Source organism: Aulonocara sp. 'chitande type north' Nkhata Bay, linkage group LG17 (genome assembly GCF_057382095.1).
Source record: "Aulonocara sp. 'chitande type north' Nkhata Bay isolate Kocher_YH1m ecotype deep benthic linkage group LG17, A_spYH_male_GT1.1, whole genome shotgun sequence".
NCBI classification, from domain to species: Eukaryota; Metazoa; Chordata; class Actinopteri; order Cichliformes; family Cichlidae; genus Aulonocara; species Aulonocara sp. 'chitande type north' Nkhata Bay.
Window position 1 is genome coordinate 8,839,295 of NC_141360.1, and position 25,087 is coordinate 8,864,381.

Genomic DNA, 25,087 nt, shown 5'->3' on the forward strand with positions numbered 1-25,087 from the left:
TCCATATTACCTTACTGAGTACAGCCTTGAAAGTCCTGCATAAATTCCAGTTTAATTGTTGAATTAATTAATTAATTATTGAGTGTTATTATCTACCTGTGTTTCAAGTGCTGACATTTAACTTTATTGGATTAAGCAGCACTTCACACAGGAGGTGGTAGCGCATAATTGAAGGCCAGATGAACTTAAGGGCGCCCCTCCAACCCCGCAACACACACACAAACACAGACACACACATATAAAAAAAAATGGAGCCATCATCATCATCACTCCCGCAGAATGGCAACCATAGGGTGTCACTGCCAAGGTTAGCGCAGGGTATATTAATGTTCAGTAGATGTGAAATCATCCAAGAAAACAAGAAAACCACTCATAAGCAAATACTTTCATACTTCAAAAAATCCTTTTGAAGTATGAAAGTTTGTTTCATCATAGTGTCCTTAAAAGATGAAGGAAAGCCCCCAAATCTAAGGTTTCTTCTTCTCTCGATTGCATATTTCAGAGTGAATATTGATTGCAGCACTAGAAGAAAGGCCACCAACTCATAATATATCAACATTGGGACTATAGCTTATTCTATAATTACAAGACGGTTTGGACAACAGTTGTTGTTAGGGTGGGAAAAATCTCAGTATCATCCATCTTAACATAAGAATTTGGGTAACACTTTATAAGACAGCCTTTGTTGGGAGTAACAAACTGGGAGAACACTGGGTTGAGCATTTACCTGTGTTAGCTGTTCCAGCCTCTGTTTTGCGCCCTTCAGGACAGGATCCGTATTGCGCACAGTCAGCTCGGGATTCTCCCTCTGGGCTTTTAAAGTGTTGCCAACCACACGACCTGCATAACTACAGAAAGGCAGAACATGAGAAAGATATGCAGTACTTCCTGTCCCAGTTTGTCTCTGTGTGAGTGTTGTTCTCCTGTCCCAGTTCTCTCCATTCACTATACTCGTGTGTTTAGTCAGAGTGCACTGGATTCATAGACACACATGCACACGGTCATATTTCCATTACTTCAGAGGTAGGGGTGCAACGATATTCGTATCGATATTGAACCGTTCGATACAGTGCTTTCGGTTCGGTACGCATATGTATCGAACAATACAAAATTTTTAATTTATTTTATCAACTTTCCTTCTGACAATGCTGTCTGTGTTGAGCGCTCAGTGAATCTGCGTTCGACTACTCCGCCTAGGCTCGACAGTGCAGCCTAGGCGGAGTAGTCGAACGCAGATTCACTCAGCGCTCAACACAGACAGCATCATCAGAAGGAAGAGCGCAGGGCAAGCTAGCGAGACAGAAGTTAAGCTCTCCTTACAACATGGACCTCCCGCACCCTCATTCAGATCTGGCGTTTGGAATTATTTTGGTTTTCATGTGACGTATGACCCTGAAGGTAAGCGAGTCATGCACTAAAGTAAAACAGTATGTTGGATGTGCCATGCAATGCTCAATTACATGGGTGGGAGCTAGTGTGTTAGCGCAGTTAGCTCGTTAACGTGTTGGCCGTCTAGCCCCATGCACGGGGCGATCGGCGGTAGCTCGTTAACGGAGATTTGCCGTGTTGTGGCGTTAAGGTCATTTCAACGAGATTAACCTGAAAGCACTAGTGGGAACACAACGAATATGACTGCACATTTACGCCGACATCATCCTAGTGCAAAGACAAGTGGAAGCAGAAAAAAAACAAGCAAGCATGCTACTAACTTTAGCCGAGTCATTTAGACAGCTGTTAGCACATGATTCTCCTTATGTGTTTAATATGCTGCTGAGAATATAGCCCAGAAGAAGCGGATAGTATAGCTTTTATTTTGGAAAGAGCCATTTCTCTGTAATAAACTCTCTTTTTCCAAAGATGAGTGATTCCTCAATCAGATACAGGGCTCGCAATATCGCTAGCCCGACGTCCCGGGGCTAGCGATCTTTCCAGTCGGGCTACCAAAATCTATCTCTGCCCTGCCCGTCGGGCTATTGCAGGAAGGAAAAATATATGTCAATGCTTTTGCATTCTTTCAGAAATGTAGCTGGGTAATTATGTCATTGGCATCGGTGAGCCACTGTCAATATGTGACATATTGAAATCGCGTTTGAATTTGCGCTTGTTTTTTTGCTTTCACTTTGCAATGACAGCACTGATCTGTGAGTGATGATAATTTGTGCACCAATTCCTCTGACATAGTCTTATTAATTGTTAGCTTACTATGCAAACATGACAAGTGAAATCTCCCGCAGCTTAAACATGTGAGAGGTTGATCGCGCAGAGAATCGCTGAGCTTATGTGAGTGCGTGTGTAAAAGCAGCAGGATTTATATTTGACTACGATGACCTGGATGACTGAGAACCTTCACAGACAGATATATATTTTAGTTCTGCTGAGCCAAATAAGACAGGTCAGGGTGAAGAAGTGACAGCCAAAGAAAAGCTTACCACAAAACTGAGAAGTTATGACAAATCAGACTATAAGGCAAAAAGAAAGTGCAGCTTTATGGTTTCATGGACAAAAGAATTTCTGTGGCTGCAATATGACGAGCTAAATAACCAGGGCTGCACATAAGTGGTCCGCAGGTGCGCATTCGCTGTCAAAATAAAAAACACGCACAAGGGTTAGGGTTAAATTTAAAAACTGTACTTTTGAGTTAAAATATATATTTATAATTTTAATAAATGACAAATTAAAAAGGCATGAACATTTTTTTGTATCGAAAAAATATCGAACCGTGACACCAAAGTATCGAACCGAACCGTGAATTTTGTGTATCGTTGCACCCCTATTCAGAGGATATTACATTTACTCACGCTGGTTTTGTCAAGTCTTATCCTGACCCCTCCATAATCACTACTTGCCCATAATCCAGATCTAACCCTAGCCTTAACATTAAACCAAGTTTTGAACTTATATGTTAATAATCTGTCTTTTGCACCTCTGACAGTAAGGAGCTACCAACAACAGTAAAGACAAGAAGTATTACAAGTACACAGACACATACATACCCTTTGCAAAAAGAAAAGTCACCATTTACTCCACAGTAATGGACTAACTTGTGATATGAGCTCATCTTTATGCAGATTAATCTTATTTCTTTACTTTTTTTCCCAGGGATATTTCATTGAAAACAGATGGACTGCTTACAGTAATTGCTATTAGTGGTTTTCAGCAAGGTTGTAAAATGATTCATCTTTAGAAATCACATTTTCCCACACACAGGAAACTGAAATTCAATTTACAAAGATGTTTTTTGTATAATTTAATATACGTTTAAGATATTTTAGTTCTTTGATAATTGTGTCTGTATATATATATCTATATCTATCTATATATATATATAGATATATATATGCATCATACATTTACATATCAATATATTACAGAGGTACCCACTATAGACGCGCTGAATTAGGACACAAGAATCAAGTGTTAAAATCATTTGAAAGGATATTACTTTACTTTAGAGCTGAGTAACTCTGCATGTTTTTAAATGATGCAATCAAAGTAAATTTAGTATTACAATTTATTCCATGCAACGAGTGCCATCTTTGATCATCTTGCATACTGATAGCTTTTTTCAATAACAGGCTGTAAGCAAGGATCACATCATTTTGTCTGGTGGGTGGATCAAAACGAAGATGAAGTGGGAGAAGAGCAAAAAAGAAGAAACAAAAGTTCATGAGTCACATTTTTCCATGTTCCAAACCAGCTTTGCTAGCTAATACAATCAACCACCAACTCAGTAACCACCGAGTCCACACCCTCAAAAGCACAAACACACTCTGGCAATGGCAACGAGGGAACAGGATTGTGGGAACCAAGGAGCAGAGACATGGTGGATGAATCTGAATTGATTTGAGTGATGCCAAGAGATGGTGCGGTGGTGAAGACCTCTTCTTCTGGAGCCATGCTTACTCTGCTGGTCTGGGATAAAATCCCATGTGAAACTTAACACAGTGTGGCCTTTAATTAAGTTTCTCAGATTGTTGTTGTGTTCTCACACAGATCAAGTTTTGATGCTCGTAAGTGTTCATGTCCTGAGGCCTTACTAAGTGAGTTCTAAATCTGTGCCTGGATTCATTACACCTGACTTGAACTAGCTACAGTAACTGATGTCACAAAAATGCTTATCAACTGTCCCTGTGAGAGAAGCCGTTCCAAACCATCTTCATGCAAGTTCACATTAAATAGGCAGCCAAACACATATCACATCAAAAGATCAAACTGCATGCTTTGCTAATAAAGCGTGAGACTACAGATCCCCACGGGAAAATCAGGTCAACGGAGAGGCAAACTTCCTGTGAAGTAGGGGAAAAGAATACAGCATCAATAGAAACCGAAGCAAAGAGAATTAATTAAATATTATACTGCTGATGTTTTCATTAGCTTTAAACTGGTATGGTTAAAAAATATTAAGATAAGATAAGATAAGATAACCTTTATTAGTCCCACACGTGGGAAATTTGTTTTGTCACAGCAGGAAGTGGACAGTGCAAAAGTTATGACGCAAAAATTAGAATACAATAAGAATAAATACAGTACACAGCTGTACAGAATAGAATAGAATAAAATAATATACTATATACAGTAGAATAAAATAGAATAAAAATATAAGCAGCTTGGTGTGAAAAAATCAACTGTGGGAGCAATCATCAGAAAATGGAAGACATACAAGACCACTGATAATCTCCCTCGATCTGGGGCTCCACGCAAGATCTCATCCCGTGGGGTCAAAATGATCATGAGAACGGTGAGCAAAGATCCCAGAACCACACGGGGGGACCTGGTGAATGACCTGCAGAGAGCTGGGACCAAAGTAACAAAGGTCACCATCAGTAACACACTACAACGGCAGGGAATCAAATCCCGCAGTGCCAGACGTGTTCCGCTGCTGAAGCCAGTGCATGTCCAGGCCCGTCTGAAGTTTGCCAGAGAGCACATGGATGATACAGCAGAGGATTGGGAGAATGTCATGTGGTCAGATGAAACCAAAGTAGAACTTTTTGGTATAAACTCAACTCGTCGTGTTTGGAGGAAGAAGAATACTGAGTTGCATCCCAAGAACACCATACCTACTGTGAAGCATGGGGGTGGAAACATCATGCTATGGGGCTGTTTTTCTGCCAAGGGGACAGGACGACTGATCCGTGTTAAGGACAGAATGAATGGGGCCATGTATCGTGAGATTTTGAGCCAAAACCTCCTTCCATCAGTGAGAACTTTGAAGATGAAACGAGGCTGGGTCTTCCAACATGACAATGATCCAAAACACACCGCCCGGGCAACAAAGGAGTGGCTCCGTAAGAAGCATTTGAAAGTCCTGGAGTGGCCTAGCCAGTCTCTAGACCTCAACCCCAAAGAAAATCTGTGGCGGGAGTTGAAAGTCCGTGTTGCTCGGCGACAGCCCCAAAACATCACTGCTCTCGAGAAGATCTGCATGGAGGAATGGGCCAAAATACCAGCTACTGTGTGTGCAAACCTGGTAAAGACCTATAGTAAACGTTTGACCTCTGTTATTGCCAACAACGGTTATGTTACAAAGTATTGAGTTGTATTTTTGTTATTGACCAAATACTTATTTTCCACCCTGATTTACGAATAAATTCTTTACAAATCCTACCATGTGGATTCATGGATTTTTTTTTCACATTCTGTCTCTCACAGTTGAAGTGTACCTCTGGTGCAAATTACTGACCTCTGTCATCATTTTAGGTGGGGGAACTTGCACAATCGGTGGCTGACTAAATACTTTTTTGCCCCACTGTAAACATGGCAGCTTCTGCAAATTGGTGCCTACTCCTGTGTAATTTGAGAATGTATCTGTTTCTTGGAACAATTAATTAATTAATTATAATAAATGAGTGCAATATTATTTTTGTCGACAAAATAAACTCAAACTCAACTGACTGTACCTTTAACGAAAAATGTTCCCAAATCCGATGATCTCTGCAGGATAAAACAAAATGGTCAAGCTTTATAAATGAAGACAGTTTGGGTTATACTTAAATTAGGTGGCTTATCCATTAATCTCATCACATGATACGGACCATATCTTTTTCTGTATTGCTACATAAACAAAAGAAACATTTCAAACACCGTCACCATGGGAACTGGGAACATTGATTGCCAATGAACAACAAGAGATCATAAGATGCATGCTGCCTAATCCTCTGTACATTCAAAGCATTTGATTCTGTAGTTTTTTAGCTGCATGACTGGTATGAGAGTGTGTTGCTAACACAAGCAGGATATGAGAGCACATGTACTGTGCCCACAACAGAATGAAGTAATAAAAACAAGATAATGGACTACATGTAATATGAACAGGATATTGACGTACATCTACATGAAGATGTGTAATAAAAGGCAACAAAATCAAAGGCAGCAAAAAACAGCATGAAAGAGCAAGAAGCGAAGGGCAATAATGAAAAAGGGTGATGAACAAGAAAGCAAAACGAGAAATAAAAGCTCAATTAAAAACCACAGACCTTCCCTTAAGGGGAAAATCCCAAGATTCCACAGACTCCAGCAAAGAGTTTAGGGATCAGTGTCAACAGCGCACATCCAGTGAATTTGTTAGTGTCAACACCTCACACATACTGCTGGCATATTTCATGTTTCCTTTTATCTTGATCTAAGCTGGGAACATACCTGACATCATTTGAAACAATGCAGCCAAGACTGACAGACAGCTGATTTGACCTTTATATATACAAGGCTGACTGAATCTATACTTTCTTTTACCGCCACGAAAAACAAGTAAATTAATATAAATGGAACAAGCACAAAAGGACCAAGCAGGCGTGGATATGAACATTATTAGGTATCAGTGCACGAGTACACTAACTATAAGACAGGCGTTTCCTCCAGGGGATAAAAAGATTTACATGTCTGTAAATTGTATCCAGATAATGAACAACAGTACTTTTCCTCCAAGTCACAGAAGAAGTGTTTCGGTGTAGACAGACATACTTTTGTTGCAGACGAGTGTTTCTATTGGATATTTAAATGTAAATTTCTCAGAGAGTCAGATATTAGAGGTTTTACATTCTGTGACCTTCTCCATATTAATATGCAAATAAATGTAATATATCTCTATGTGGACACTGAGACCGTGATGGATTTTGCCGTGTTTATATGCATAGCTTTTAGTAAAATTACTACAGCCTGCAAAAAGCACAAACACACAAAAATATGCTCTCACTGACCACTTTATTAGGTACACCTGTTCAACTGCTAGTTAACACAAACGTTCAGTGTATTTAGACATATAAACATGGTTAATACGACTTACTGAAGTTCAAACTAAGCAAATAAATGGGGAAGAGGAGGGATTTGGATATGGCGTGATTGTTGGTTGCAGACAGGCTGATTTGAGTATTTTAGAAACTGCTGAGCTACTGGAATTTTCCCACATAACCATCTCAGGGGTTTACAGAGCTTGGTCGGAAGATGAAAAGATATACAATGAGCCGCAGTTTCTTGATAAAAAACAAAACAAATTTGATACTGCTTTGAGCTAACAGGAAGGCAACAGCAGCTCAAATAACCCATCATGACAATCAAGCTATGCAAAAGAGCATCTCTCAACGCACTGGGGTTTAAACCTTGAAGCTTCAGTATGAGTTGATGAGTCAGTGAAGCTCGCTTCTGTCTGATGATTGTGATACTGGGGTCAGCTATTGAGGATATCCTGAACCCCTCTGGCCCTAAACACTGCTGTGTTTGCCGTTGTTAGCTGGTGTTAGCCACGTTGAAGTCGATCTAACATTATATGGACTGTGACGATACAATGTGAGAATGTAGTGAAACTGTTTGAGGTCTGACTGTAGTTCAGGAGATGAGGCTTGGGGTGAAGAAGCAGAAGATGAGGCGGAAATGAGGGAGGAGAAGGAGGAGAAACACATAATGAGAAAAGCTGAATGTCCACTAGGCCACTGTTTTCATGGTGGCGAGGGAACATGGCCGCCTCCGCAAACCAGTGCCCACTCCAGTGTATTTCTACACTTATGAGAACCCATCAGTTTGTTGGGAGATATAATTACGCACAAATCAATATATCTTTATTAATACAATAATTTCCTATTAAATAACAATAAAAATGACCTATTCTACCTTTAAAAACTCATTTTTGTTGGCAGTACTGCATCTTTCCCTGTTTTTCTGAGGAGATTACACATGCAACTGTGCAAAGGTTACTGAAATCACAGCAAAGATTTACCATCTGGCAATCATACACATCCTTTTCAACTGGAGATGAAAGTGTCCACAGCATCTGCACATCTGAAACATTTTCTCATGTCTAATACCAGCTATTGGAAGCTGTCATTGCTATTGGCCCAGATTACAGATGTCCCAGCTGTGCTGCTTATTCGGCGCCTGATGATAGTATTGCAGGAACTGTGGCGTGTAGACAACACATAGAGGTGTGACTGTGAGTGACACTTAATGAGATCTGGAGAACGACACACATAAATCACCAGCAGCACGATGACAACGCTCCTCTGCCGCTGCCCTTAGTTACTGCGAGGTTGCTAACAGTGACACGCATAGCGCTCATTTCTTAAGGTGCCTCCCTGCAGCGTTAAAGGATCGCACACACACACACAAAATTATAACACCTGAAATGGTGATCTGATCTGAGGGAGGAGTGCAATTATAGGCGTCGCAACCTCAGTTGTAAATCTAGCTGCATTCCTGTGGAGACATTTAATTAGCCCATTCAACCCCACTCCACACACACACACACACACACACTTATAATATGCATACATAGGCTACACAAAGTAACACACTGTACCCACACCTGAGGGATAAACCTGTATTTCTTGTGCCAGATGAAAGTACAGTGTGGTTTAGACTGGTCTGGGGAAAAAAAGCAGTTCTCTACTTTCTACCTCAGGGTTCAGGACATTTCTGTCTTGGACTGTTACATGTCTTCATAAAACATTAAGGGGTGATGTAAATCAGAGGTGGACATTTGAACACACACACAAACACAGGACGCATAAATAGACCGGGTATGGTAGGTTTTTAGTGAAAAGGACAGAGTTAATGCGTGGTCGCTAAAGATGTTGATCTGTTGCTTCCCTCTTCTGGAGGCAATCAGCCATTACAGATCTAACTGCAATCAGAAGGTCCACATTCATCACACATGTGCCCACAGCGATGTTTCTACTCATTCTAGATAATTAGGCCTGAGTGAAAGAAATACATTTGCTTGTACTGCACGCGTGCAAACATTTCACTGCAAACTTTTAATGTGGAGTATGCTATTAGCTGTGGGTTGCCTTTCACTTAAAGTGACAATGACCAACACAAAGTTGAGGGAGTGCATTCCCAACCTCAGACTATTTGGGGAGTGTGTGAATGCAGTGCGAGCCAGCATTAACAAACTCTGTGTCAAAATGAGTTTTTGCTTTTCCATCTTAGACAATTAAAACATTCGCCATGAAATGCATTATTATTATTATTATTATTATTATTATTATTATTATTATTATTATTCAGTAAGATGACCCTAAATGACAGTGATTCGGCCCTGTCCTGAGTTGAATCTGGCAAAACTTGTGAAAATACTTGTGCGACTTGATTATGAATGTGGAACGCCATAAATGCTTTTGAAATATGAAAATAAAAGTTAAAAAAATCGGTTTAGATCACTATTCTGAATACAGCTCTTATTCAACTCTAGTTGTTCTAGAGTCTCACTTGTGAGCGGCGCACCTTTGGGGGAGTGTGTGTAAGTGGATATATTAGGATGGCCCAGAGCCACTGGAGGATTATGTGCTGCCAGCTGGGTCCTGTCACCTGTATGCTTAGTTTATAAAGAATTTGGCGTCGGGCCTTCTCTGATGGTACTGTTTTCTCACTTGTGTCCGACTTTCAGACTATTTGTAAATTGATGCTCTCTCATTTATTCTCAGCGCATCAGACCCCACGCCCCACATCTGATAAACCTGGCTGTGCCTTCTGACCAGATTAGGAGACAGCTGGAGAAGCTACATGACTTCCACTGCTGAAACAAAAAAAAAAATCAGCTAAATAAAGTTGTTTTTCTTCTTCTTTAGTAGTTATTTAAGATGCACTTAGGAACAGATATTTTAACTGCAATATTTAAATAAGTTGGATTTGGATACCGGAAAACAGACGACACCTACTCTTGTGCTCCAGTCTAGTCTCCCTACAATGTAGGTGTAACCATCTTCATTGTCATGCCAACTTGTAACCATGAAAAAAAAGGGGGCCTATAATCTGCCCTCTGCTCCTCCATCATCCACTCTCAGACTTTCTCATCATTTATCTTTTTCACACATGCACAAACACACACTTTCACCAACACCAGACATTTGTAAGTGAAGTGGGTCAGAGGGCGGAGGAGATGAATGGAGGTCTGAATAGCAGGATGGAGAGATGAATGGATGGCTGAATTAATGGGAGAATGGGTGGATGGATTGATGGATGAATGAGAGAAGAAGATGTAAAGAGGTCAGAGAAGCACAGACTGGCTGCGCTCCAGCACAGGCCAAGGGCGACATCTCTTCTAAACCTGTTATGAGAGTGAGTAAAACATCAGGCTGGAATGATGGTGGTGGATTTTTTAATATTTAATTCAAGACCTTTTACACAAAATTGGAGGGAATGCAGGGATATCTAGTTTGGAATGGACCGGTAAAGAATGTAGATGTGGGAAATGTCCCAACAGGTTAAAATGTTAAAGAAAGGACAGAGTAAGGACAGGTATTTTACTCGATATGTTCATTCAGCATCTGAAATCATGGGCATTATAATAAATAAGATCAATAAGATCCCCAGCATAAAACTTAAGCGACACCAGTGATGAGAGCAGACTTGCTTTTGCATGGTTTTTCTTTGTCTGGTACATCAGGCCACCAATAGCTTGCTAATTTGTGGATTTCTCAACATGTAACAATGCAATTTTTAGCGTTATTATCCTTTTAAAGTGTTTCCTGCTCCAGTTTTCTTTAAATATCCAGTGAAAAAGAAAAAGCAAAGCCGATAAATATATATGAGGATCACTGACTTCAGCAGCATCAACGGTGAAGAAAGAAAGAGCGAAGCGTGTGTAGGATGTCCTTCAAGGCAACACGGCCTGTTTCGTATGGTTGGTAGACCTTCAATAAATAAACCTTCTCTATCACAGGAACAGATTCCCTGCTGAGACGGATAGAACGGGCTCACATCTAAGTGAGTGTGCTCCAGAGGAGTGTGTGTATTGCTGGGTGCATGTTGGTATGTTTGCTGCTCGGTATGTGTGGAAGAATGCGTCTCGGAGCACATTTGTCTAAGCGTGTGTGTGCTTGGTACATGTGTGCGTGTGTGGGTCCATTTGTCTTGTTACTAGTTTAAGCTGCCAAAGTAATCACCATGAGAAAGACTCTGGAAACGAACTCTCTAACCTTCACAACCCCTGCCCTGGCAACTATAGGAGCAACACACACACACACACACACACACACACACACACACACACACACACACACACACACACACAGACACATTTTAAATAGATATTATGCTCTGAATGTGGATGGGTTTTTTTTTTAACATGACCAAAGTTGCAAATAAAAATATCTATGCTCTGTATGGCATTATAGTGACATGACAGGCTTAATATGGTCATCTCAGGCATGCTATTGTGCTTGTACTTGTACAACTTGTCTACTGTACCTACTGCTTAAACCTTCTGTTTGTCAGTGACAACGAATCACAAGAATTCTGTCTTAAAAGGAGCTTTTTAGGGAAAGGAGCTAAAACATCTCGTTTCGAACAGTGGATGAAATGAGACAGCATCAAGTTCCAGTGTAAGATAAATAGAATGTAATTATTAATAACGAATAGAGTTAAAGAATTAAAAAAACAAAACAAAGCGTGGAGCTAGAAAGAAGCATAAAAGGGTCAGTTTTAGGTAGCAAAAACAATGACAGAATTCAGCTCATTGCATGTGAAATACAACAGGATAGGATAACATACTGGGCTGGAATTTACATTGAATGGTGGGTAAATGCTAGAATAAACTGAAACCAATACAGTATCTCTGTCTCCTCAGTATTCATGCAACATGGGTTGCTGTAGCTTCTGAACCATAGCAACAGTACAGACAGCAGGAGCAATACTTCAGCTGCTGGAGGGAGAAATGAACAAGAAATTGGCCTTGAATTGTCCATGCAGCAAAGCCTGAAAGTTATACCTCACTCAGGCTCAAGCGATGCAAACATCTAGAAACATAAATTTGTCCCATTAACAGAATCTACTCTTGTTTTTTCATCTCATCTCTGACCTTACATTCAGTACATTTCTGTATCAGTTAATTCATGTTTTGTGTAGTTGATATATATATAAGTATGCACACTAGATCTTAACTGAATATAGAACTATGAGTAGAGCCAGTTATAGGATAAAATCCAATATTTAAATATATTAGTCAACATTTTTTTTCTTTCAGAAGCAACAGTTTTCTCTAATATTTGTTATGTCCAGCTATTTATTTACTCATTTATACTCTTCCAGACTCTGCACAGATCAATTTGTTTTTGTGCCGTTCAAATGTGTACTGCCAAGAGGAAAGTTACAGATTCAATTTTAACAGATACAACATCAACACTCATAACATGGCTGAAGGGTGTTTCTGCCATCTCTTCTTAGATTTTTATTTTCATTATAAATGCTCATGCCAGCCAACAATAACAGCCAGCCAATAAATCAGGCTCTAGCTATGGAGGTAGCTGTCACTGGGTTTATCCAACACTGATAAAGTAAAAATGGTGAATAAATGGTGAAATTCAAAAGGAGAGACACAAATGCATTACACTGCTAACACAACATCAGCTCTTTGCAAGCATCCACATACAGCATGCTAACACAAAGCTAGCAAAGAACCCAGTGATGTTAAAGGTGAGTATCTGCAGACCCCAGTTCAGTGGCCCGAGCCTGAACTTCAACAGGTAACATAAGCAGTTATGGGCAGAGTTGCAGCGTTGTAGCCTTCATTTCTACCTTTTCGTGTTTCTAGAGTAGAATCATTTTGGCGATTGCTTTTGAGTCTGTTTGGTCTGGTTTTCAACTTAGCTTTGTGCGCAGGTACGTATGGAAACACAAAGAGAAAGATCTTATGTGTCCTCATGAGGATAGGGATTTGTGTTACTGTGTGGAACTGTAGCCTAAGGATTATATTGTTAACTGGTAATGTGTCTCAGGTCATTTTACAGGGTAACCTGAAAGCAAGTAGACAAATTCTGCCTGTTTTTTGGTACATCATAGTTGTAAAAAAGCATTTGTCACAGAATAAAACATATCGCAATGCACACAGACCTCTCTACGACATCTTGGCCGCTCCAGCATGTGTGCTGCTCCACTTCCATCTCACTTTCACAAAGCATCTCTGGCAACTCGGTGAAAAACCACTGGTACCGCTGGATAGAGCCCTCAAACTCTCTGAAAAAGAGTAGGAGTTGTGCACAGCTGAATGCTCGGGTTGTTGTTAATAAGAGTTGAGGCGGTGTACCATATGCCTTTATTTGTCTCAATTTAGACTGTCAAGTCCAATTTGCTGCAAAATCCCTTCTGATAGACCGAAGGCAACAAAAGGAAGCCACACAGACTCCCTTTAGATAATGACTGTGTAATAAAAATCCGATATTTGGGTTCATTTACTACGTTTTCTTAGAGTTCCAAGTTTAGGAAAATACTATATCATTTATGTGGAACAATTACATGAATTACGTGATTTTACCATGATAGTGTAATGTAATAATACAGCCATAGAGAATCATTTCACATGAATTTCTTGGAATATGACTACTTTTAATGGCAACAGACACAACTAAGGCTAGATAAAAATCACGAATGGTTATCCTCTGACTTCTTGATTTTAGGGTGATTTAATAGTTCATAAATACAACAATTACCTTGATATTTTTTTCAGGTTTCCACTCTTCTCCCCTCTGCTACCTTTAAGAGGGAATGACCTAGTGCAAACACAAAGAAATGAACAATTCTTTTCACTTGATTTCCATCAGCAACATAATAATCAAAGATGTTCTGGGACATCCTCGCCTTTTTACACACATATGTAGAAAGCACAAGGCATATGTGCCATATAGAAGCCTGAGTTTGAGAGAGGAATGGTAACGCATTCAAAAGAATGCAGGCAACAGTGACAAAAGTCAGAACATTTATGAAGTAAGACACAATGTGAAAAGAAGGCGTTGGACTTGAAGTTAGTTACAAAGCAGCTTAAATAACATGTCATATGTGAAATTTGTCAACCTAACGCCTCATGTGTGTAGGATAATAGCTGAGCCATCAGCTGGTAAGAGCTGCTCTCAGCTGATTGAGGGCTGAGCTTTCTGTTCTGCTTATGCCCATACTTCCCCTGCAATACGTGAATGACAAATATAAAAAAAATAACACTACTCCATCCTCCTTTACAGGCCCCAAATATTTCCATCTTCTCTAACAATAAGCAATGCATATCAGCAGATCCAGTATGTTACTCACCTCCGGGATTGCAGCCGCAATCGTCGATGAACTGGTGGACCAACTGAAGGAGGCAAAGTCGCAGGCGACCTCTCCAAGTTTGCTGATGTTGTAGTGTGCACGGTAGTTGACTGTGGACCTATCATCACAGGACCAGCTGCCTGGCTGCCGCACACTTTCTCTACCTGAGGAAACACTGGATGATAACTTTGGGCTGCTTTTCAGAGGAATGCTGAATGATGTACATGGACTATTATGCACGTTTATCTAGACCACGTGTCATGTTTAAGATGTGTTCATTAGTATTGGTAAATGGATGAACTGAGAGACAATGCTAGTTTTTTCTTCCTTGCAGTAGATCAGAGATTAGACTACTTGTCAATATGCTCAGTCAAACTGGCATTACCAGTTGGAGAAGCTAACTTTGACTTATTTGACTAAGTGCTCAGCTAAGTCTTTATTGCACCAAGGATGTTGAAGCCTGTGACCACTGACTCATGTCATTAGGAGGCATGCCGAGTGCCCAGTAAATTTAATAGCTGGTAGTTTTTTGGTTATTATTGCAATAAATACACAAAAGATTAGCTTCATACCAATTATTCAGTTATAGAATGGGGATGGGCAATTAATTTTTCCCAAGGGGCTACATGAGGAAATGGGACCGTTTTTGGAAGCGCCGATATTAATTTCATTTCCTTATAGATTTAACGTTGTAAGCTTCCACGACTGTCCCATCTACTCATGTGGTCCCTGGGAAAATTCATTTCCCACACCTGCATTAGTGTTTAATTTTCTAACACTGGTTGTCAGGTTCTCTAAGAGAACAGAAATCAGTGTTGTCTTAACCTTAGCATTAAGTGTAGCCAATATTTCATTTAACCAACTGTCATGCGTCACATGGATGAAGAACTTTGATCAAATATTTAATGAAGGGGCATTTTCTTATCAGCCACAATTAGCAGTGCAATTATGTCTGTGTATGTTTGTTTACCTCTCAGGAATCTACTCTAAGTCCACAATGTTCTCTCAAAGTTGGACGACTACTCTATTGCTTCCTCCAACAGTGTGTGCATGCATGCATGTGTTTGTGTGTTGTCTGTTTGTCTACAGATTAGCCACAGAAACTTTCTCATCACTCTGAACCAAGCTGCATTCTGGGTATCGGTTGTCCCGCCAACCACAGTCTTTGTCTGGCACTGGATCTGTATTCACACTCACATACATGCTCACGCACACACACAGACTGAAAGGAACCCCAGATTCTCTAAAGAGAATGAGGCTGTTTTTAGCCCATCTAGGTACAAGGCTTTTCTAAGAAGCTCCAACTGCCAGGCTGAAAGAAACCCATGGCCTTCCTTCCTCTGTGTCCAAAATTCAAATGACTTTATTATTGAGGCATATGTGTAACGATGCTTAGGGACCGGATGCTCATCTTTTTTTCTTTTTTTTTTTTGAGTTTGAAGCACTTTAACATTACATATTTAAACTTTTTTTCCCCCAGTTGATTTGCATCCACATGACTACATGTCATATTCTAAACAATTATAAGTGTAGCCAGTATAAAGCAAACCAAACATCATCCCCAACATCAAATTATCTCTTTTGCTTACTGTGGCTGTGATGCGTGGCCCATGCAGCTGCGCATGTAGTATGGCATCATTTACATGGTGTCTCACAGCTAAGAGAGCTAACTCCATGCTGTTGTGGTTGCTGCTGGTTGCTAAAGTAGCAGCTAGGCGTTGAAGCAATACCACCAGACTCCCCCAGGGGCCACCCAGCTCAGATACACCCACCTAGAAAAAAAAGAGAGGAGAAAAGACGAAGAATGAGAAAATGCAGATCACATACAGTGCTTCCTCTGAATCAGAGAAGACTATCTACTGTATATCTATATATCTATATATATTCTCTCTAAGTCTTTACTCAAGATGAATTTGAATTTATTGTTGGATTTCTGTCTTTGTTGTCTATGATTTCTATCTGTCTAACATTTCACTGTGATTTTGTGCTTTTTAGATATAATTCAATTTAACTTAATAACTGAATTTCTCTTTAAATACATTGTTTCCTCCGCCTCTCTCTTTGCTCTGCGTGGGTTTTTCTTTCCTTCTCATTACTGAGGAGGATAAACATGTTCAGAGTTGTTGTTTTTTTTAATCACACTTTCCTTGCATCCAAGAAACTCTCAAGTGAGACGAACAGTGCCATCTTCTAGTTTTGTGCTATAAAGAATTCCCCCTGGGCGCTGGTACAGCTGTCCAGCAAATTTCAAAGCAGACTAGTAAGAAGCACGGAAGAGACTGCCAATTCTCTTGACAATGCTCTTGTTATCTGTCAGTCAAAATGTAATGTGGGAATGATCTGTTGGTGGTAAAATTCTCTGAATGATTCAGCAGAATGAGAGATGGCTGCATTAGTGCGAATTTGGTAACTGTCTCGCCCCTTGACAGCGGGATACAAATTCTCTGGTGCCTCCCACGCATCTAAAACACTGTCTTCTTCAAATCGCACACTGAACCCAAAAGGGAGTCCAGTAGGTTCTGCAGAGATTACAAATGAGAAGATTTAGAAGAGCAAAAGTGTCACTGCAACAATATATGTAAAATGTTTTCTTTCTAAAGCTGATCTAAACAGGACGAAACTCACTTTTCTTGCTGGGTTTATTCACTGAGCACAAAGAGCAATCGGGTGATTATCTAAGATTAGCATAAAAAGTGTAAGCTAGCCTGACTTTAACCAGTTAAAAAATATATGTACCAGAACCTCTGGAGCATAGACTGTACAGTGGGGAAAATCCCCTGTTAAATTTGTAACCTCGCTCACTTTCTGCACCAAGTACTAAGTCATGTTTTGCTTGGAGATCAAACACTTATATCACTCCATAACGATTTAAATCGATAAATCGATATATAATTATTTTGGTTATTTTGGCTGATATTCTGTCTCTCTCCATTAAAATTCAACTACATTAAAAATTGAGGCTGTTAATGTTTTTGTAACTGAGCCAACTTACAAGTTCAGCAGGGGATCAAATAATTACACTGACCAGCCATAACATTATACCCACTGAAATGTGAATAACACTGATTATCTCTTCATCACAGTACCTGTTAGTGGGTGGGATACAGTGTATTAGGGAGCAAGTCAACGTTTTGTCATCATAGTTGATGTGTTCGAAGAAGGAAAAAATAGTTAGGCGTAAAGGATTAGCTTTATATGGCCCAAACTGTGATGGCTAGGTGTGCGGGTCAAATCAGCAAGAGTGGGAGGAAGTGCCTTTCAGTTCAGTTCAATTCAATTCAATTCAGTTGTATTTACACAGCGCCCTCCCATTCTACTTTTAAATGCTCTAAGAACAACACGTAAGCCTGCAGTGCCTGTGCAAAGTGCTCTTATAGGGGGATATGGCACCATAAGGTCATTATGATAAGATGGGAACTGCTTATTTAAGACCTTGTATGTGAGGAGCAGGATTTTTAATTTAGTTCTGGATTTAACATGGAGCCAATGAAGGAAGCCAATACAGGAGAAATCTGCCCTCTCTTTCTAGTCCCTGTCAGGACTCTTGCTGCAGCAATTCTGGATCAACTGAAGGCTTTTCAGGGAGTTTTTGGAAAAACTTTATAATAATAAATTACAGTAGTCCAGCTAAGAAATAATAAATGCATGAACTATTGTTTCAGCATCACTCTGAGACAGGATGTTTCTAATTTTAGAGATATTCCACAAATGGAAAAAAGCAGTCTTACATACAGTATTTATTTTACATTGAAAGACAAAAGAGTAACAATCTGGTTAGATACAATAGTTCTAAATTTTTTATATCCCAGTACAATGACCTCAGTTTTATCTTATTTATTTTCATATTATTATTTTATTTATTTAGCTTCATGGAAAGATACAGTTGGTTATAATCCTCATAACACTAAAAATGTATGCTATGGCTTCTAATGATACAAGCTTCAAGATTCAAGGTTACTTTATTCATACCCGTAGGTACATTTGCTTTACAGAAAAATGATAGCATGTGGCAGACACTGGAAAATAACTCAAAATGTTAGAAATATTCCAGTGTTAGAAAATCAGCACTGCTCAGTGTTAGCCATTGTTAATCTTCAAAACTGACTAGGTTACTTTTAAACATATAACACTGTCAAAAGTGTTAATTTAACACTCAACAGTGTTGTATTTAACACTCAGAGGTGTGGACCCATATAGACACTCTCCAGTGTTAATTTAACACTGGAGATTTTGCTGTGAGTCCCTTTACTCTCTACATGTTTAAGACTCAGATTAAGTAGAGTCCTGCACTCCTCTATTGGGCATATATGCAAATTGCATTGGATCCTGATCGTGACAGCTGATGTTCAATCGCTTCCATAATCACTTTTCTGGTGATTTTTTTCAAAAACCTTAATCACGACTGAGGTAAGGGCAACAGGCCTGAAGTCGTTTAGAACTTTTGGACGACTAGATTTAGTGAGTGTAACCACGACAGCGTCTTTTCCAAAAAGAGAGTGCACATTATGTATTTGCAAGGATTTATTAAAAATAACATGAAATATAGGATGATGTTCTTAAGCACAATATTTAATTAGGCAGCCATGAATGTTATCAGGACCCTGGCTCTTGTTAACATTAACTGTATGAAAGGCCTGAGCTCAGTGCTGAGTACCTTTCAGTTCCAAAATATCCTCGCTAAAATCAGAAGAACTAAAACCAGCATATAGCACATTCAAGGCGATTGCGAAATCTCTGTCTGAATTAAAACCGTCAAAAATGATCTGACTGCTGCTCTGGGGAATTTGCAGCCTTGCTATACTTTTGTCCAGGCAGACCCAAAATCTTTTGCAGCAAATTTGCTTTCAAGAAGATTTTTGTAACTCTGTTTTGCTTTCAGGATCTTTGGTGGCTGTCTGAAAGTCAGAAACAGCCCCCTCTGTCACGGTCCTGGGTGAGACTCAGTGTTTTGTATTTAATTTATATTTATTTGCTATTTGTGATTTTAGATTAAATTAATTTAATCAAATTTTGGAGTAAGCTGGAAGCTAGGCTAAGTGACCAGGAGGGAAGATCAAGATGGAATAACGTAAGAATCCAAGGTATCACAGAAGACCACAGCTGCATGTGTGGAAAGCATATCAAAAGAGAAGCTGGAAATTTGTCAGACAGTTGACCTGAACATAGAAAAGGCACTTTGAACTTTGTTTTTAAAGTTACCAGCATGGGCCCGTCTGTTATTCATAGTGGTCAAGTTCACCAGCTTTAGAGCCCAAGAAGATGTTCCTTATACCAGGAAACATGACTAAGCGAGATGACTCAGGAAGCCTTGTTGGGAAAATACAGAAGCAAAGAAAGCATTAAGCGAGAGGAAAACTACACTTCCAAACTCCCTTTCCTGTGAGGCTGAGAGTTTTCTACACGGGAGTGTCTTAAAGCTCAGCAGAAGAAGTCACCAAGGATACGGCTCCCGTTGGGCTCCCTGTGATGGTACACAATAAAATGAATGACTCAATGTGGCTCACACCATGAGCTTTGAAATCGACGGGCCAACCAGCAGAAACCCATCAGCAGGGATGAAAAGCAAAACTGGTCACTTTCAGAAAGCAAGAACAAAGAGATGCTCACTATGTAGACCAAACGTCCCATCGTACCGTGAGGTAACAACATTACAAAAGCTTCTCTTTTCTTAACATTACGTTATGTCCTCTGATCCCTTATAGAGACAAGATCAGTGACTATAGGACAGATTCAGAACACACAGTGGAGACAAGTATACAAATGACTCTTTGTGCTGATGTCTTAAACAGAGACACAAAACAGAGATGAGGCAACAATCGCATTACTGTGCATCTGTGACTGCTGGACAATAGTGATCACACAGTGCTACTTAGAAGACTCTTTAATGCTAAGACATAAGTATTCTTGTTTTACACACACTGGACTATGAATGTGCTAATGACTGCATGGACCAATTTATACGTGTAAACGAGGCCCCTTCGTGAGCAATGCAGTATTAGAAACTGCCCTCAGAAGCAGCAAACAGAGACCTCAGAACAAGAAGACCTTCTGATATTGATCTGTTCTATCTTCTACATGTAATTTTTTATATTTGATTAGCTGAGGGGAAGGTTTTTTGCAAACATGTCCTTCGTTGTAATTATATAATGGAGAAACAGACAGCTTCAGTTAGTCTAGTATCATACGATGTGAAGGCTATTACTAACTAGGGGAAAAAAATCGGTCCAGCATAGCATTGTTATAGTTTGCAAAGCATTATTGTCTCTGTCAATACACTGACACCAAATACAGATTTTATAAAATAAATTAAAATACTCATCACCAAATACCATCACCACAGGGCTAATCACCAAAATCCTAAGATAACATTAGCCGAACAACGTTACATTAAATCGACTCAAATGGAAACCATCCAACACTGGCCACATTTAGATTACCAAATCTATCTTATAATTCAGAGCAAGCAAATGGCTCAGTCAAAAAACAAATAGGACAGCATCCTCCTTTCATTTACAACAAAACTGGTGGCTTCTTGGTGATGGCACTGAATTCTGTGACTGATTCGAACTTGTGGTGACTAAGTAGCTGCCCACAGCTTGAGGGTATCACACATTCACCACCACTTTTGATCTTAAGACAATTTCTGCAAACAGTTGCAATCTGACTGGGACTGACAGCAATCGCTCGCAGTGAGGTTATTAAAGGTTTAAGTGATGAATGCAGAGAATCTGGTGATTCCCAGTAAAGAGAAATAAAAGGAGAAAGGACAAAGCTGCATAGTTTTCTGTCACGGTCCTGGGTCTTATGACCCAGTGTTTTGAGTTTTAGTTCATTTTGATGTTTATAGTTTATGTTTAAGCCCTCCAGGTTTTCTAAGTTCATTTGTTACCATGCCTAGGTGATTTTAGTTCTTATTAATTCCCCCCTCGTGTTTCCAACCCATGTTAAGTCTCCCCTGCTCTTCATGTGTTTCATGTCTGTGTCTTACGTTGTCAAGTTCTGGTTGTCATGTCTGCGTTTCATTATGTTTCCTGTTTTATTTTGGAAGGAGTCGTGTGTTCTTGGTTCTGTGTATTTAGCTTCACTGCTCCTGTCATTAGGTTCATGTTAGTCAGCTGTTTCCTCATGTGTCTCCACTTCCCCTGATCACCTCGTGTGTATTTAAGTCCTCTGTTTTTGCATGTCATTTGTCAGGTCGTCTGCTCGTCCATACCCTCACTTCAGCATTCTATGTCAGTTCACCCCGTTTAAGGTTTTTCATGTTTAGCTTTAGTTCACCCAGTTTAGGCTATGGTTTAGTGTTCACCTGTGTCCTGCTGTTTGTACTCCCTTTTTGCGGGCCTCAATAAACGGCTGATTTTCTGTTAACTCTACGCCACGTTCAGTTTATGGAGTTGCGTTTGGGTCCGTTTGCCAACACCTACAGTCTGCCCTCGCCAGACTGTGACAGTTTTCATACAAGAAACTCACTTATGAGACTCAGACCATACCAAAGTCATAAGTGTCAGTGACTTTAACTCAAGGTTGAACCCATATGAGGATGCATCAGGTATTTCTTATCACCAGAATAATCTGTGATGTGTGGCATGAATTCAATCCTAAAAGTAGGGATTATATTTTCTTCTCAACATCTCACTTATCCTACACTAAGACTGAATGTCTTTTTAATGTTAAATGATTAAGGATATTGAGAGAATTGGGTTGTGCTGAACTGGGGGAACGGATCTCCCTCACACTCCAGTTTATTTGGATTTGGGGAATTCAAAACAACAATAATAGATTTTCATTTAAACAACCACTAACTCCTCTCTCGCTGAAAACATTTAATTGTGTCCTTCAGACCAGTGAAACTCTCATGGCAATCGCAGTTATAGCAAAGGATGGGAATGCTTTAATTATAAACATGTCAGTTTTGAATCAGGACTCTAATCTTTTTACTTCAATTACAGCCAGAAGTTTAGAAACAATACTTCCGCATATCATTCCACCAGATCAAACAGGATTTATAAGACAAATATAGGTGTAACACAATATTAGGCGGACAATACCAATAACGCAATACATGAAAAAGTACTGAGGCTAATTCAGGTTCTGATGATCTTAATGGCTTATAAATCAGTCCCAGTGGCAAACACATTTCTAAACTATACATCGGATTGCAAGAGTTAAAGGGGATACATAATGGAAAACAGGAAAAATGGGGATTTTATGTTACAATTGGAAACAGGAAAAGAAACAGTGGAAGGTTAATTATAAAGTTCTTCAAGGTTATGTGCTGGGACTAGTTCTATTTACATTATACATTCATCCCTTAAGTGTTATTATTAAAAGGCACAGCATTAATTTTCATTGCTATGCACATGATGCCCAGGTGACACACAGCAGAGAGCACCACATTCCCCAAAGTGCAATGGTTATACTAAAAGTTTATGATAAATTATACTAACGACAGCTGCCTTTTATTACAACAATCCAAACGCTTTCCTGCAGTTGCACAATTTCTGTAAAAATAGAAATACCCTGCCTCAGGGTGATGCTGGAAAACTAACTCATGCATTTATTATTTCTAAGCTTGACTGTTATAACTCATCATTATCAGGCTCTTCTGAAAGCTTCCTGAAAAGCCTTCAGTTTAACAGCAGCTAAACTGAATGCGAGACCATTTTTTTCCGTACTAGTTTCTCTTCATTGGCTGTCTGTTAAATCTAGAATATACAGACCCCCCCTTGCTAAGTTTAAGATTAGGCTTACACTAGGTTTGTAAACTGTTGGGAATCTTGGATTGACTATGCATCATCATTTGGATCAGTTTTTATGTAATCTGATAATCATTTGAGATTATCAGATAATCATTTCCACTCCATAGTTGGTGAGCTACTCAAGCTTTTGGGATCTTCATTACTTAGAAGTACAGAGGTTAAATCCACATTTGCCATAAAAGAAAATAAAAAATATAATGTGAAGCTGGATTGTGGAGTTATGAAACACCATGTACATTTTTGGATCCGAGAAAAAGTTTTCAACAAAAAGAAAAAAGCTACCAAAAAAAAAGTTCCTCCTGCTGTTTTCTCTTTAAGTTTAATTACTTTTACAGCCTTTTGTTGCCCAATATTGTTTGAGATGTGTGACCAAATTGAGCTAATATGAAAAAGTAAAATGTCACACTTTCCATGCTTGACATGTTCTCGATGTTCTGTTGTGAATAAAATATGGCATCATTGGTATTTAGTTTTACTTACATTCCAGCAGCGTACCAACTTTTTTCGAACTGGGGCTCTAAATAATAGGCGAAGGATGGGTTTTCTAAAATAGTCAACTTCCAAAAACTTACCAGACATCCTCTCATGATGTTGATACACAGTCCAGTACAGGGCCGTATCAGTGTGAGTCCTCTGCAGTGGGAACAATACTGCATCCTCACTAACCCTCGCAAACAGTCTCTGGATAATGTCGCCTTCTCGGTCGCGTTCACAACCTCTCCAGCCAGTCTCAACAGTCGGCTCAGCGCTCGACCCGGCCCGAGTGCTCGTGACAGGCTGCTGACGAGTAGGCGAGGATGAGGTCCAAATGGGCTGACGTCCCGCCGTGTCATGCGCAAGCAGTCATCGTGACTGGTTGAAAGGGAGTTATAGGTACGGACTGACATTTGGCCTATACCAGGGTTGAGCAGGCGGCGATAGACCAGTGGGAAGAGGTCATTGTAGAATCGACGCACAACACTCTCCAAGGAGGAATTAGAGTCTCCAGAAAGGTGCCGTTTGATGTCAGTGAACAGCTGAAACACAAGAGGGCGACAGTCCGACGCCAGCGCGGAGTAGGCACTGTCAAACAGAGTGCTGGTCAGATTGGATGTAAAAGAAAGTAGCATCTCAAAGTGTTCTGGAACGAGAGAGAGAAAAGATGGAAAGATTTTTGTTTTGTTAAATTTATTAGCCGTGTGCACCTGAGCCAAACATCTATGGAGCTATCAAAGATAAGGGTTAGCAAAGCTGTCTAGATATGCGAGTGGTCTGTTTCAGGACCCTTCATGTTGCTGTCCCAAGAAAGATTCAAGCAGCAGCATTTCTGTAAGATGGCTTTTTCATATACAGCAATTAGTTGTTGTTATTGTGATCATTCTCATCAGGGAAGAAAAAAGTCAAGTGTTTGTTTTAATCATATGCAGAACAGTTAAGCTAAAATAACTCTATAAAGATGTTTCTGTTGGGCCCATGATTCTGTGTTTATCATGGGCCCAACAGGAACATCCTTATAGGGTTATTTTAGCTTACAGACTGATCTTCCACTTGCCACTGGCTTCTTCGATTATTTAGGTCTTCTTGCGGCTGGACTCCTCCATACTGGATGCCTCTGGGGGCTTAACACTAAAATAAATTCACATCATTTCAAAATATACGATGTTGCAGGTATAGGTTTCTCTAACTGCAAAGAACATGTCTAACTGTCCTTGAACTGACTTCATCAAAAATAGCTCAAACTTAATTCATCCCTGAGCTCGTTTTCACTACCCTGTTATCTATAGTCAGGTGATAATGAGGGGCCCAATCTCATGATCCACTGTGTTTCCCATGTCAGGCAT

The 25,087-nt window shown here is 39.8% G+C and overlaps 1 protein-coding gene across 3 annotated transcripts in view; it reads right to left on the reverse strand.

Annotated features, from left to right (window-relative positions):
• Positions 1–25,087, reverse strand: part of LOC147309620 (glypican-5-like) — a 66,111-nt gene that overhangs the window by 33,537 nt on the left and 7,487 nt on the right. For all 3 annotated transcript variants that reach the window (XM_086269204.1, XM_086269203.1, XM_086269202.1), the window contains exons 3-8: positions 23,840–24,387; positions 16,098–16,280; positions 14,509–14,672; positions 13,917–13,976; positions 13,321–13,443; positions 728–848 (exon numbers count right to left, since the gene is read on the reverse strand). In XM_086269204.1, coding sequence (XP_086125330.1) covers positions 728–848; positions 13,321–13,443; positions 13,917–13,976; positions 14,509–14,672; positions 16,098–16,280; positions 23,840–24,387 — 1,199 coding nt within the window. The remainder of the gene's footprint in view (positions 1–727; positions 849–13,320; positions 13,444–13,916; positions 13,977–14,508; positions 14,673–16,097; positions 16,281–23,839; positions 24,388–25,087) is intronic.